The 15,967-nt window shown below is 35.7% G+C and overlaps 1 protein-coding gene across 2 annotated transcripts in view; it reads left to right on the forward strand.

Moving 5' to 3' along the window:
- The first annotated feature begins 529 nt into the window (after nucleotides 1–529).
- Nucleotides 530–15,967, forward strand: part of LOC116297376 (phospholipid-transporting ATPase ABCA3) — a 41,097-nt gene continuing 25,659 nt past the window's right edge. For both annotated transcript variants that reach the window (XM_089037283.1, XM_089037284.1), the window contains exons 1-13: nucleotides 530–719; nucleotides 821–894; nucleotides 7,225–7,256; nucleotides 8,562–8,699; nucleotides 9,309–9,449; nucleotides 10,422–10,572; nucleotides 10,747–10,846; nucleotides 11,869–11,979; nucleotides 12,474–12,617; nucleotides 13,575–13,669; nucleotides 14,356–14,469; nucleotides 14,748–14,948; nucleotides 15,116–15,239. In XM_089037283.1, the coding sequence (XP_088893409.1) occupies nucleotides 663–719; nucleotides 821–894; nucleotides 7,225–7,256; nucleotides 8,562–8,699; nucleotides 9,309–9,449; nucleotides 10,422–10,572; nucleotides 10,747–10,846; nucleotides 11,869–11,979; nucleotides 12,474–12,617; nucleotides 13,575–13,669; nucleotides 14,356–14,469; nucleotides 14,748–14,948; nucleotides 15,116–15,239 (1,482 nt within the window). In that variant the 5' untranslated portion in view covers nucleotides 530–662. The remainder of the gene's footprint in view (nucleotides 720–820; nucleotides 895–7,224; nucleotides 7,257–8,561; nucleotides 8,700–9,308; nucleotides 9,450–10,421; nucleotides 10,573–10,746; nucleotides 10,847–11,868; nucleotides 11,980–12,473; nucleotides 12,618–13,574; nucleotides 13,670–14,355; nucleotides 14,470–14,747; nucleotides 14,949–15,115; nucleotides 15,240–15,967) is intronic.

Raw genomic sequence — 15,967 nt, forward strand, 5'->3', positions numbered from 1 at the left:
TAGAAGAAGAAGTGAAATCAGAAATTGTCTATAACGTACAATTAGCTCTTATCATTTTGTTTTGCCTATCCGAAAAACGGAAAAATATCTAAATTCAAATTTTGTCGCTAATCTATTGTCTAAGTACTCAAACATCATTGGATAATGTGTTGGAAATGTTTCGAGGTGACCTTGGCTGGAGTTTTCGCACTGTCATAGATACACGATGAGTCATAGTTCATTTCAGAGCCCCAAATTAAGAAAGAGCTCGATCAGAACCGAGCGAAAGCAGGCCAGCTGAAGCCATTGTGATGCATTCAACAGTATTTTGACAGCAGATAACATTGTTAATGTAGTTTGAAAATTTAAATAATATCCTTTCAAAGGCTATATGAATTTTTTTAAAATTTTACCTGAAGAGTCCTTTGTATTCTGACGTCACTGTGTCAGATTCAGGCAATATTGGATATTTCGGGCCAATGAGGTCATACATAGCATACCTATTGACGTCATATATACGGAATTGAGCCAATCAGACATTAGAAAAAAATTCATCGTCGTTGCCCGGCCATCAAACGGAACAAATAGGTAAGAGTGGAGGTTGATCGATCGTAAATAAAAACTGGTATCTCTCGCTATTTTATTCTAGTAGTCGTTGGGTATCTTCTAAAGCCCTTAGCAAAATGGCTAATCGTTTTCGGCAATTTCGCCTTCTGCTGTGGAAAAACTTCATACTACAAGTAAGTAAGCACTAATTTCATCAAAGATGTTGTGGTGTTGTTTGGCTTTCCAACCGTATAGAAATAAGGTTGAAATATTCTTCCTTCCCTTGTTATTTCAGATACGAAGGCCTGTAGGAACAGTATTCGAAATACTACTTCCAATCCTCCTTGTTGCTATACTCATATTACCAAAGTAAGTGAATGATAGATTTTCGATCTGTATGTAAGCGGATAAGGCAACGAAGCAGTCAAAATATTATTACATAACAACCAAGTTAAAAAAACGAATAAGCGTATTTATGACTTGGTTCGAGTGTTTATTTGTTTCTTTATTGATATTCATTCTTTGAATACTGTAGTCTCTCGATAACTAAGCTTCTAAGACAAGGTTTACCAGGAGGTTTAGTCGAGTTCGTGCAAGGTCGGCTCATTATTCAAAACGCAGACCGGCCGGTTGAATATAAAATTAAGCTTAATACGCTTTCCAACGCAATATGCTTACCTAGGAAAAAACAAATAAAAAAAAAAAAACAGTTGGAAATAATTTTTTTTCTTAAAAGATAGCAATTTATGGCTTTTTTTTTTTGCAATCCTCAGTGCTTTTCGAGAGAACGATTTCAATGTCGAACCCACCAAATATGGCGGTTTCGAAATATACTTCAAGCTGTTCAAGCTAAATTAAGAGATTCAGAATACGATAATCTTAAGGGAGGCTCAGGGTAGTTTTGGTCTGGCACACCTAGCCGCATTGAAACGGCTACAACTTCGTCTTGAATAACTCGATCTGCAAGCGCTTTTCACACAATGTCAGATAAATATATGCTTGTTGATTATTCACGCTTGACTTCCGTGTTATTCCTTGTCGTGTGCTGTTAGTATCGAGCGTACTTATTTTTATTTGACTGCCTTAAGACCCTTCAATGCATATGAAATTAAAGGAAAATATTTGTAAAAGATACATCTTTTAGTGACTTCATTTAAAAAAAAATCGTTTGACGATTTTTTGAATGCCGCTTTCAACGATATTTTCTATCGCTTTTGACAACAAATGGGGTCATTTAGCTTCATCTCAAAAAATCCATAACGTTAGAAAGAAAGTCACAATTTGATTCATACTCAATAAGGACAGTGTCTATATCCGTACCTATATCCTAGCTACTAAAAATATTGAATCAAGTCCCGATTTTGAGGGTATAAAGTTGACACGCTGGAAATAATAGTAAAAGTCCATGAAAATATTCACCGCGTAATATTTGGAAAACGCTCTCATACATTTTTTTCATATTGCAATATGTTGGGTGCCTTGATGAATACTATCGACTGGTGCAAGTTGCTTTGAAAGTTTAGGTCTAGTTTTCGAGAAAATAAGCGGTAAACGATTTCTATGATGTCATCATTACGTCATAATGAAAAGGCCGCTTTAAACTAATTTATCATTTTTGAAACCTTTAATCCTTTCCTGACATTGTGTGAAAAGCGCTTGCAGATCGAGTTATTCAAGACGAAGTTGTAGCCGTTTCAATGCGGCTAGGTGTGCCAGACCAAAACTACCCTGAGCCTCCTTAAGTTGAATAGAAAAATATTTTTTAGTACCCTTCGGCATTATTTTGACAGAGGGCAAGTATAGGATGGCCGCAATACAGTTTTAAATATTGTTCATGAATATCGTTATGGTAACCATGCTGTATATCATATTTGACACCTTCGTTCCTGACAACACTTTTACTAGCTTCCTGGGTCCTGTTTCTCAGTATGATTTTATTAGTCAAACTAAGAAAAAATATATCTGTATGTGACCCAACTTATTGCTTACACATGTAGTTCGAACTGTGTCAGCTTGGAAGCTTTTTTTTTCATTTCAGCCCGCAAAATGAACCACAATATGCCTTTTAAAATTATTATCTAAATGCTGATCATTTCTTCCTGTGTTATGGTAGCTTTGCAAAAAGGGAATAATTTTAATCTTAGTGAGGAGGGATTGCAAAGAAGTCAACTTTTGCCCAAATTTAAAAGCAAAGGTTTCCTTTAATTACAAAATTCACACTTTCAAAATTTATATAATTAATTTCACAAGTTTTGATCTTATTTACTTTAAACTTCACAGTTTTACTGATTTTAAGAGCGACTTTCTGTAAGAGTCGACCAAACATCGGCACAAGTCAAAAAATCGATTTCGCTCATATTTGGTTTTTAGATAGCCCTTAGTGTAAAATAAATCGAGGTGTTGTTAGTTTTGAAAAAAAAAATTTTTTCCCCACGAAATTTACGAAAATAGATTTCGCCCAAATGCAGGGGGAAAATGATCGACGAGGTCAAGGAATTTAGTACAAAAATAAGCGCATCCTACAGCTAAACTACTTAACAATTTTTTCGGTTGTTACTTTTTACCGAAGGAATAGGTATTCCTCTTGCTTTTCATTGTATTTATTCTAGAATATTTGGCGATTTAAGATTCGAAATAATTTTTCTACCGTGTACACTTTTTCCAAAGTTTAAAAATGCAAATTAAGGCCTTAAAATACTGCTTATAAAAACTATGTGCGGAGATACCAAATTATTCAAAACCTACACCCAGAGGATTATCTAATGTATTTCTATCAGATTCAAAAGAAAAATCTCTGGGCAAATCATTTTTAGCTTTCCGTTGAGGTCTTTTTACGATCTTTATTTCGCGATATTTCAACCGTAAACAGCTTGTTGCGTTACCTCCACCGACGTAACTATAATTTTATTTGCAATCATTCCATCGCTGAATTTGCTAAAACTAGGGGATCAAACCAAGAAAAAGACATCATAGTAATATTCAACACATTTCAATTGCGATATATTGACATATTTTATCACATACTTTTTTAACTCATTCTATTGCGTGACACAAAGCATGCTTTGTCAGTAAAATGAACACGCAGATGAAAATCGAACAATAACTTTCAAACTAAATATATCGGTGAACTAACTTTATTTTATTTAGCAGCTCTTTCATTGGATTTTCAAAATATGGTTTTACTGATCCAGTAGCATTTAATAATAGCAATTTCCTTCAATAAACATTGTTTTGATAATGCATGAAACTAACATTGAGTTGACTGCCGCAATGATTAAAATCACGTTCCATCTTTCCATGGGAAAGTTCAGCAAGCACTGTATAAACATGGAAGTGGTTTGTTCGTTTTAATAGTTCTATAGTTGGAGGTCCGTGTAGCTATGATCGAAGAGACAGAAATAAGTCAGTCGAGTCGTTACCCGTCAAACGCAAGAAGCTATATCAGATAAGCTCGAACAAATAGGCAAGTCCTGTTCCTGCTCTTGAGATAAAGCTGGTATAGATGAAATTGCTTCTCGGCTTCTAGTGAAGAAGATATATGAAAATTGCATTCTGACGAAAATACGCACATTGTGGTAGTTAGTCCTCCTACGTACTACTTTTGACATTTGGTAAATAACGCTAACTTGATAAAAGTATCCTATATTCAATAACAAATACCAATACCCCAAAGGAGGGTTTGACATTGATTGTTTTTGTTAATCTTTTTCCTTGTTGTGTCATCGTGTTGAATAATTAAAGTAATCTTTCACACCAACCCAGACATCCATCTCTCTCGCTGGAGTACTTCCCGGTAACTTCAACCGAGAAGTACTGGAGCAAGTCTAAGATCTATATTAATTATCGTTTCAGCGATAAATGTATACACTTATTTCAATAAAGTTAGTCACCAAAAACCTAGAAAGCTGGGATCACTGATATGAGCATCATGGGAAACTTTTCATATCAAGGAAGCATATATATACCAAGCTTTTTTAATACAAACTGCAGCTCGATGGTGCTCAGAAGAGGTGAGACTATAACCGACCCGTAAAAGATTCGCAAGTCCATGAACAGTTATCAAGCGGTTGAACGTGTAAAATGAATCTACCCATAATACTTGTCGGCCTCAGCTTTATAGCTTTTCAGGTGACTAACTTTTTTGAAATAAGTGTATAAACTTTTTATAGACAGACAAACATATTTTATTTGGCGTTTTGTACATAGTTGCACATCAACTTAGTTCCAAATAAGTTAGAGTGCTCACACAAAATCCGTGAAACAAATACTAATTTTCAGCACTAAATAGTGATAATTAAACAATAGAAAACAAAGGATTCTGTATGAAATAGTACTAATTAGTACTATTTGATGTTCACGGTTTTAGTGCGTGCACTCTACGAGTATATACGTATGTTTATGTATGTGCATAATATCTATATTCACATATTCCACACATACACGTCATACGTACATATATATTCTGTATATATAAATGTTCATATAATTATTTCGATAAAATGCGTTACTAATCCCAATCATCTTTATGCAATATTATAAAAGTATTGATTTTTATTTGTTTTGTTGTTTTTGTTATATAAGGTTGCGTTTATAATGTATGGCAGAGGGGGGGTGGCAGGTAGAAGTTTGAAATGTCCAGAATAATTCTCAACATCCCCCTTAAAGTTATGCAAAAAAATACGGTTCCCCCTAAGCAAGACTTGTAGCTTCTTTCAAAAATTGTGCATCCCCTACTCCTTTTTCCTACCAAAATTTTCCCGATCCCCCCTCAATTTCACCTGCCCCCCCCCTCCCCCTCCCCCCCTTTCATACATTATGAACGCAGCCTAATTTAAGTTATTTACACGAGCGAATTTTGCTGGTTGGCAACACGCACCATTTTTATGATGTTAATATATCTTGAATGTTTGGAAATGTTCTGCATCCAAATGAGGACAGTTCAGCTGTTTCAAAGTCACGCTGAAGATCTTGTGAAAGCGTATATCAATCGCAAAAATGTGAGATTGGAACCGGTTTAGCTCACATACTTTTTACCGACAAAGCATGCTTTATGTCACGCAATAGAATGAGTTAAGAAAGTATGTGATAAAATATGTCAATATATCGCAATTGAAATGTGTTGAATATTACTATGATGTCTTTTTCTTGGTTTGATCCCCTAGTTTTAGCAAATTCAGCGATGGAATGATTGCAAATAAAATTATAGTTACGTCGGTGGAGGTAACGCAACAAGCTGTTTACGGTTGAAATATCGCGAAATAAAGATCGTAAAAAGACCTCAACGGAAAGCTAAAAATGATTTGCCCAGGGATTTTTCTTTTGAATCTGATAGAAATACATTAGATAATCCTTTGGGTGTAGGTTTTGAATAATTTGGTATCTCCGCACATAGTTTTTATAAGCAGTATTTTAAGGCCTTAATTTGCATTTTTAAACTTTGGAAAAAGTGTACACGGTAGAAAAATTATTTCGAATCTTAAATCGCCAAATATTCTAGAATAAATACAACGAAAAGCAAGAGGAATACCTATTCCTTCGGTAAAAAGTAACAACCGAAAAAATTGTTAAGTAGTTTAGCTGTAGGATGCGCTTATTTTTGTACTAAATTCCTTGACCTCGTCGATCATTTTCCCCCTGCATTTGGGCGAAATCTATTTTCGTAAATTTCGTGGGGAAAAAATTTTTTTTTTCAAAACTAACAACACCTCGATTTATTTTACACTAAGGGCTATCTAAAAACCAAATATGAGCGAAATCGATTTTTTGACTTGTGCCATGAAAATTCGATTTTGGTCGATCCTTACAGAGAGTCGCTCTTAATAAGCTCTTTCCAGCTATTCTAATTATTTCTCAGTTCATGGATAGTTTCCCTTCCAGGTGATTTTGCTTTCTCAGCCTGAACAAAATAGCCAATCAGTGAACCTTTTGTTTGTAGCTCAACATTTCCTAGTTCCAGATTTTTAGCTTGATAAAATGAAAATAAGAAAAATGAGCTACATGTAATCAATATTGAAATGTTCACCAAAAAGTATATTTTAGAAATAGCACATTTTGTCTTTGTAAGTAGAAACCCAATTTTTTTTGACTAGAGAAATATGGAAAATTTTGACTGTGATAAAGAAACCGTACCAATGAGCATGTAGATTAGATTTGATTGGTTTGTCGATTTGTTTCCATTATTATAAAAAAGCCTGTTGTAAATTTGCGAATCTTCTTTCTTGTTTCTACAATGTACCTAGTCCATAATTATTTCCATGATCATCTAAACTGCTGGCTGTCTTCTTGATTTATGTACCCACAAGGTACCCTCTAACAGACTAATCTTGACTAAATGTTACTAGTCATATTGTGGTACATAAGAGGAGATACCACTAAAAACTGTTGGAAATTTGTTTTTTTACTAACAAAAACATCCTTCCCTATACAAAAATATACAATAAGATCCAATAATAGTTAGCATAACAAAGATTGGTAGAACAACAAAGATCCCCTTTTAAAGTCCTAGCGATGGCCAGCAAACACTTAGACTGACATCTTAGCATAAAGTGTGGGTTGATCAAAATAACCATCTGCCAGTCTAATGTTTGATTGAAAGAAAAAGGATAGGAAATTTAGACTAAAATAAAAAAGATTCTAACGATATGAATAGAATTTTAATTCTAACTTGAAGTTAACTTTTCTTGTAACTTTTTCCTCCAGGGTATTCTTAGAGCCAACTAACATCTGCTTTGGTAAGTTTTCAATATTCAACCTTGTAAATTATATTATAGTTAGACTGCCAGCAGTCTCACTTGTCCCTGCAGACTCAGTAAGATAAGTCTATAATAGGATTTCTGTGGAGATGGAGATGCATATATATATAAAGCGATTGGAGCAGAGTAAGCAGCTGAAACTCTGCACGCTTCCACAGCAATTTTGAAACACTTGTCTTAGCCTCTTTGGGTAGCATATATGGCTCCTTATTTATCAATTGACACAGTTTTCTTTGTTATTCACGAGGCTTTATTTTTGTTATAACCCTCACTATAAATGTGAGGTCAATATATATAGTTATTAACCCAGTTAATAACTATCATATTGACCTCACATTTATAATGAGCAATTCAGTTCAATTCATCAGCCCCAGCCTGCTCATGCAGGTTTTTTTTAAAATCTTTTTTTATTATTATTCTTGCTATTTTTAAGTCAAATATATAAACATTTGATAGAAAACCTTCTCAATTCTAATCTAATCTACAAAGCTTTTCGCTGTTGTATCACAGCGTGGGACAATCACGACAGAGCTAGGCGCCAAACTAAGTGAAAGCCCAGAGATCGAATTAGAATTTAGGAGTTGATTTTTGAGGAGGGAGGAAAACCAGAGAACCCGGAGAAAAACCCTCGAAGCACAGGAGAGAACCAACAAACAACTCTACTCACATACGACATCGAGATTGATAAATAGATAAATAGAATACTTAATTACCTCGAACGTCGGCCCTTGGGATGTACTATAGGCTTATGGCCTCCGTTCTCGGTAATTAACTTTATATATATGGCTTGACAGATCAAGCATGTCCTTCGAATTTGTATTGTTCCAGAGAGGGACCTGAAATTTCCAAGGGGTGGGAAGGTCAGAGAAAGAACAAAATTGAATACAGAGGTGGTATGGTTGAAAATTGGAATTTCTGGGGTTAGGGGACAGGGGGGGGGTTAAAAAAATTCCAGGATCATTTCTGGAGCTACACAATATATTAAATAATAAAATATTTTGCTAAAAATTGGAAACATGTTTAGATTGTGTTAGAATATTTTCATTTTCATTTAAAAAATTGTGCAATATGAACTTGAGACCTTTTGATGTATTTTTGCTTTTCCAGTAAGGTTTTCAAAATACTACATATTACTAATAATTAATTAGTTTTTAATAATTTTTACTAATAATTATTTTTACAATTTTTTAAAAAGATTCCTTAATTATTGTGTACATTTATCACAGAAAGCTTAATTTGCAGTGAAACGTCTAGCTCAGTGTTATTATATTTCATTTTCTTCAGATACATTTGAGCCAACATCAAGCCTCTCAATTCCATCCAGCATTATAAAACAGCAGACCATTGCTTTAGCACAAGAAGGCAAAATACTGACAGCAAACCAGTCTCTAGTGTTGGCATACTATCCATTGGGAGATCCAGGTGATTAAATGCTACAAATGATATTCATTTTAGTTATCAATTTAAGCATTTACTTGTCAACTAGATACATGTATTTTTGAGTGACATGTTTTATAAGGAGCACTGGAAAGGTACTGTAGGAAAGAAGTACTTAATGACTTAACAGCACTGTCGTGTACAGTACATCAATGTACTGTATGCATATGCAATGCAACAGAAGGCTTTCTCAAGGCCTATTTCTCCCTTCAGCAACTGAGTATCTTGCTTCTTGTGACACAGTAGTTTGCTTCTTGCAACTTGGTCCACTTGCACATCTGAAAAACATAACTAGTGGTGCCGTGGGGTTGACTTGTGGCAACTTTTACTATTTTCACCCCATTGAGCTGCACCTGCACTGCTGTAATTTGTGGTGGTGATAAGTGGTAATTTCATTATATATGCTTAGTCATATACATTATGGTACGATACGTTATTTTATTGCATTTATTAGGGACATGGTAATGCCGTATACAATTACATATACACTACACTGCTTATATTTATTTGCCACTCATGCAAAAAATGGAAGTGTTTTTTTTAATGGTTTTTATTTATCTGTAATACTGACATTCTTAAATTTCTATTCTAAAGTGGCGTCTTTGATGAGAAAAGTTTCCCAAACGACTGGAATCAAAGCTGTAAATTACAGTGTAGTTCATGGAGAGAAAGAATTTACAAGTCTTGACCAGATCATTGCTGAGGCAACTGAGCATGAAGATCGATATTTTGGAGGTATATAATCTCATAAATGCTTATAAGTTTTTGTTTATTAGTTAATGGGGCTTTATTGCATGGGCATTTAATGATATATTAATAATAATGGTTTAATCAGAGTTTCCACAAATGTGGCTCTTCACCTGATATAAATATCTATATAGTAATGATATGAAGAGGTTTAAGAAAAAATTCCTATTCAGTATTTTGTCAGGGATTCTAAAGAGCCTCTGAGATGTACAGTATGTGGCTTAATGCCTTAGTTTAATTATACATAGTTGCAGAACTTTGTAATATTGTGGGTTAATTAACTAGTCTTAAATATATTGAAATCCAGAAAATTTGAAAGTTTAAGAAGCACCCGATTGCCTCAATTGGTTGAAAATGATTGATTGCAAAGTTAATGATTCAAGGTGTGGCTAGACCATGGTCTAGTCAGTCTTAATTAAAATGTCTGAGTAGACTTAGATGCTGAATTTGCTCTAGAAATATTTGGTTAAGACCTTTATTATGGATTGGTTGACCATGTTGAATGATGATGCTATCTAGCTATCATGGAGGACCACAAGCTATGAAGGCTTAGTTGCGACTCGAAAGAGTGTCTCTAGCTCCCTAAGTAAAGATGCTGCTGCTAATGGTGGTGGTGGTGATGGTGGTTGTGATGATGGTGGTGATTTTGGTGTTGGTGGTAATGGTGGTGATGTTGATGTTGGTGGTGGTAAGGTGGTGATGTTGGTGGTGGTGGTAATGGTGGTCATGTTGATGTTGGTGGTGGTAAGGTGGTGATGTTGGTGGTGGTGGTAATGGTGGTGATGTTGATGTTTGGTGGTGGCGATGGGGTGTGTGATAGTACTACTAGTGGTGGTGTTTGTGATGGCAGTGGTGATGTTAAAAATGATTGTTGTTACTTTGGTTGTCTATTAATTATATAATTATAATTATTGATATTATTTTGAAATCTATCATTCAATAATTCCCCCTTTTTTGCAGTTGTGGTGTTTGATTTGAACAAAGGAGACCCTCTGCCCAAGAAAGTCAAGTATTCCATTCGCTTGTCCCATAGTTCTGCTGGAGATCGGAAAACCTGGCTGACTGAAAGAACCTACCCAAACTTCCAGACTAGAGGAGCACGGAAAGATAAGTGAGTCTTAATAAAATGTACTTTTAACATAATTCTAAATATAACTCGTGACACAAGTCAGCCTCATGATGTGATACTTTGACAGTTTTTCTCCATGTTCTACCTCCAAGTTGATGCACAATAATGTACTAAGATCTTCACAACTTATCTTATGTGACACTCTTTTCTTTACAGTTTTTATTTGTCAAGATTTGTACCACTCCAATATGCCATTGACATGGCCATCATCCAGGAAAAATCTAATCTTCCTACGCCTATTCCTATGAATGTGCAGGTAACTACTATGTATACTAAGTATTGATCTTGAACCATAATTTATTCTGCCAATGTTGATTTTTGGGATTACAGACTTTTCCTTTCTGCTATGGCCTATCTAACAATTAGATGAAGATATGGAAATATAGATAAGTTTTAGTGCTTAGGAACAAGGTTATTCCGGGCGAAAGCCGGTAGTACAATTCTGAAGGTCGTGGGTTCGATTCCCAGCGAGGTTGTAAATTAATTTTTCTGAATTTAATTCCAAGGGCTTTCGCCTGGAATAACCTCGTTCCTAAGCACTATAACTTATCTATATTTCCATATCTTCATGTATTTCATAAGTGCTACGCGGTCCTCATATTCTTATCTAACAATTAGACTGTCAGCGTGAGGGGAGGGTAGGGGGAGTGGCATGAGGGACCATGAGGGCCAGATATGTAATTAATTAATTAATTAATTAAAATTCATAATTGTAATTTTTGGAATAGTATAAACCTACTATTTTGTCAACAAATGCAAAGATAGATACAACCAATTTTGCAATTAAGTTTAAATTTTGCTACTAGTGGTCTATCACTAATAGAACAGCAGTAGCTCGACTAATCAGAGCTCTTGATTTGTGATATATCATCTAGTAGGTTTATACTGTCTAATAATAGTTAGCAATTTTCAAGCCATTATGCAAACTTGTAGTTGTGAACTGGTTGTTGGGATTTGACATTCCACTGTCAAAAATATTGAAGGTTGGTCAATGTCTGACCAGAATAATCTTGCTGGTCTTATGACCAAGCTAAAACTACTTTGACTGGTGCTCAATCATGACTGGTGACTGAATGCGTGGTCATTATCTTAAGCCTTGGGTTGTGATTGATTGACAGCAGGAAAAACCAATTTTCAATGGGCAGGCATGTAACAACCAAGTTTGTATTCATGAATTACATTGAAAACTGTATCTATGATAATTTGATATTTATTTGATATAAGAAAATATATGTTTCAGTCTACTTAACTATCATAATTTTGGTTATTTATTGACAGCAATTGCCTTATCCTAGCTATGTTCAGGATCCCTTTGTTCAGACTGTGTCTGGACTCTTACCATTCATGGTTACATTGGCTTTTATCTATTCTGCTGTCTCAATCATTAAGGTATGTATAAATTTGCATGGCCTAGCTGCTGCAATGTATCATGAGGCTAATCAATAAAGGACCTCATTTTTTTTACCAGGGGTCATCAAAGGGGTAGGGGAGGGGGGTTTTACACATGAAAAAAATCAGAGTCACTATATTGTCAGTGTATGAAACCTCATTTAAATCATACAGGGGTCAGGCAAGAAAACCCCAAATGTACACATGTAGCTAGTAAATCATACAAGAATGCCCTTTAAGGGGTAATATTAAAAACATTAAAAACTGAAAAAAATTACAACAAAAAAAATCACAAAAAAAATAGAAGGAAATGATGAAAAAAGAATTAATGGGAAAAAAGCTAAAAGAGGAATAGGACAAAATATTTGCTCTTTGTAGATGAGATTGAAGAGCATTAATTCCTCTCTAAAATGATAGCAGGCAGAAGATGATCCATAACATTTCTCAGAGGCTTCGTTTCAGCTATACTAGCTGACTTTTACATCATTTTACAGGAAATCGTTTTTGAGAAACAACAGCGTTTGAAGGAGTCCATGAAAATGATGGGACTGGAAAACTGGTTGCATTGGTTGGCTTGGTACACCAAATGTCTGCTGTTTTTGTTAATCAGCGTGATTCTTGTCACACTGGTTATCAAGGTGAGTCAGGACCACTATTGTGAATGTTCTGGCTTTCTGAGTGGTCTAGAGCCGGGGGAAATAGGAGAAATACTGATACATTATGTCAGCAAATCTCACGCACGCTTGAAACCCTGTGAGTCCACAACATTTTGATAGCTAGATGACGAAAATCGTGGTAAATGAGAGGACATACCAGGGAAAAATGGAGGAAATTGGTTAAATTCGGCGGAAAGTGTTGAGAAGCTGCTAATGTGTTGCCTCTCGACATTGAAGTCATTCTCTCTCTGAATATTCCAACCTGGCACCTTTATAAAAATGTGGTAATATGGGTGTCAAAACCATGCAGCATGTGATGGGAAACTGTTTCTTTACATTTTTCAGAATTTGTTTTCCTGTATTGCCACTTCACTGCAGTCTTTTGCAATATCTCTCATCACTTTTTGAAGCCTCACTAAACTTTTAAACCCATCTTTATAGACCCCTTGCAGCACATTGGAATGCAGTTCAATCTGGGGGACAAAACAATAGGTTGCAATCCTCAGGGGTTTGGAATTCTTTTGTTTTGTCCCCTTGATCGAGCTGCTTTGAAGTCACATGCAAGGGGTCCATAAAGATGCGACAATATTGGTGTAAAAATGGTGCAACATGTAATGTCATTCAACACTGTTGCATTACATGCTTGAAATAGACCCCTTACAGCACGTCTGAATGCAGCTGAATTTGGAGGACATAACAATCCAATTCTCATGAGATTGAAATTATTTTGTTTCATTCTCTAATTTGAGGTCCTTTTACGTCGCATGCAAGTGGACTATCAAATGTTCGACTCGGTTACCACCTTGCACGCATAAAAAATATCTATTTTGCATGAAAGAGAAGCTCTCTTTAATCTTTGCAACGGCAAAAATTTGTATGATATTTACATGTACTCACCCTTCGACTCTCTAACCCTTTGTTCTTTTCCCTTTGGTTCAGGTTTTCAAGATCTTTGAATATTCCGATGGTTTTATAGTTTTCCTCTTTTTCCTGATCTATGCCGCTGCCTCCATCTCTTACTGCTTTTTTATCAGGTAAACGAATTGATTGATTAATTCCTAAAATAAATCTTAAAATTTCCGTTCTTTCCCCTTCATAGTCAGTGGGTGAGGTTCGTCTAATGCTGAATTTTTCTGGGTTCCCTTTCTCAGATTTCTAGATCCGCTCTTGCACAGGGCCAGCTCAAACCTGGTGTATAATATTCTTGTGTTAAAGTGTAGAATAGTTTTCGATGGTATTATAATATAAAGGATAAAATTCTTAAGCGTGTCAGATCAAAAGTAATCATTAGGGAACTCGAAAAAAAAATCTGTGTCACTTATAAGAGAATTGAATCCTTCCGTATTCTAGTCGGAAGCTCTACTACTGACTTACAGAAGGCTCATGACGAGCTAATGGCCATTACTGTGTGGGTTGGGAATTGGGTTATGAATTTGCAAAAGTGGCTATAGTCAACCACAATCCATCTCTCTGCGGTTCTAGTGAAGACAATTGGAATCTCAACTTTCCCATAGAAATGTACATGGTGCCTGAAAATGGAAGGCAATGTTTGTCATTAACTGAAGACTTTTAGTGAGATTCATTCAGACGATTGATGCCAAGCAATTAGAAAACTTGGATTTTCCATGTCTTCAACGAACACAAGAATATGCTGAAACGAATTTGTTTGCTTGAAAACTTAAAAGTGAAATGATCACGAATAATCCCTTTTTATTTTTAGCGTGTTTTTCTCCAACCCAACTCTGAGTATGCTGTTTGGCTTGGCATTGTGGTATGCATCACTTCTGCCTTACCAGATCTTCGCACAAAATCAGAATTTTGATCTGCTCAGCAAGTAAGTTTAAAACGTTCTTTTTTGTTGCATGCAAAATGCCGTCGATGGTAGCGTTGAATATAAATTCCATTCCTCCCTCCCTCCCTTCCTCCCTCCCTCCCTCCCTCCTTCCTTCCTTCCTTCCTTCCTTCCTTCCTTCCTTCCTTCCTTCCTTCCTTCCTTCCTTCCTTCCTTCCTTCCTTCCTTCCTTCCTTCCTTCCTTCCTTCCCATTACAAAGTTGCTTTATTTTTTTGTTTCTTCCTTTGTTTTGAATTCGTTTTCCTTTTTTGTTTTGCAGAAGTGCAAAAGCTGCCATGTGTCTTCTTCCAAACAGTGCCCTTGGCATTGCATCCACTCTCTTTGCTAGGCTAGAAGGTTTGAAGCTTGGAATGACCTTTGAAACCATTAACCAATCAACATCTCCTGATGATACATTCAACATGGCATGGGTCTTCATGATGATGATTATATCAGCTGTCATGTTCATGATACTCGCTTGGTAAGCCATGCATCATTCTTAATAAGAGGTCTGCTCTACTAGGATTCGGTGTAGTTGCTATTTACGCCAATCATACTGATTGGTATTTTTTTCATATATTTTTTAAAATTCCATTCTATTTTATAGAGTTTATTAATCACATATGCTATTGATATTCTTATTCATAGGTACATCGAAGGCGTGTTTCCTGGAAAATACGGAATCCCAAAGCCATTTTACTTTCCTTTCCAAAAGTCTTACTGGTGTGGGTTTTCACATGATGATATCATAGAGGCAAATGCCACGGATAAGGTCAGTCAGCTGAGGATTTTGTGTTTCAGTGGTTAAAGTAAAGTTGGAAACAATGTGTTCAACCCTTTTTTGGAATCCGGAATCCAGTTTATAATGGAATCCAGAATCCAGTTTATGATGGAATCCAGAATCCACCCTTTTGGAATCCAAAATTCGCACCAAAAATTTTGGAATCCGGAATCCAGACCCTTTGAATCCGTAATCCAGAGTCTCGGAATCCGGAATCCAGCGTTTGGAATCCAGAATCCACCATAGGTTCGGATTCCCTTACATGGGGCAAAGTCAGCTGAGGACTTTGGCTTCTAAAACATTTCTAGATCATTGGCTATAAAGCCTTTTTAAAAAAGAGTTCGTGAAGGAGTTTTGTCGCATGCTGCATGTTGCATACCAAGCTTGAAAAGTATGGTGAATCATATTAATATCGCCTTAGACGAAAATATACCAGAAAAAACGTGCAGACAAAGTTTTGGAAAATTCTATCTTATCTCGTCCTTTTGCTGATTTCACATCAAACATATTGAATGCGGGCTTGATGTGCAACATTCAGTGACATCTTTACCCTACCTTTTGGGATAGCTGTATACATAATAACACATACACTATTGATGGTTTCACGGAGGCCATGTTGGAGGAACTTAACAAAAGAATTGTCAATGAATTCTTTTGTTATATCCTCCAACATGGCCACTGTGTCTTTTGTTATTTAATTCTCTTGGGAATGGTTGAAA

This window comes from Actinia tenebrosa, unplaced genomic scaffold (genome assembly GCF_029948245.1).
Source record: "Actinia tenebrosa isolate PJP-AT-01 unplaced genomic scaffold, QUT_ActTen_1.0 PGA_scaffold4__44_contigs__length_22323623, whole genome shotgun sequence".
Lineage (NCBI taxonomy): Eukaryota > Metazoa > Cnidaria > Anthozoa > Actiniaria > Actiniidae > Actinia > Actinia tenebrosa.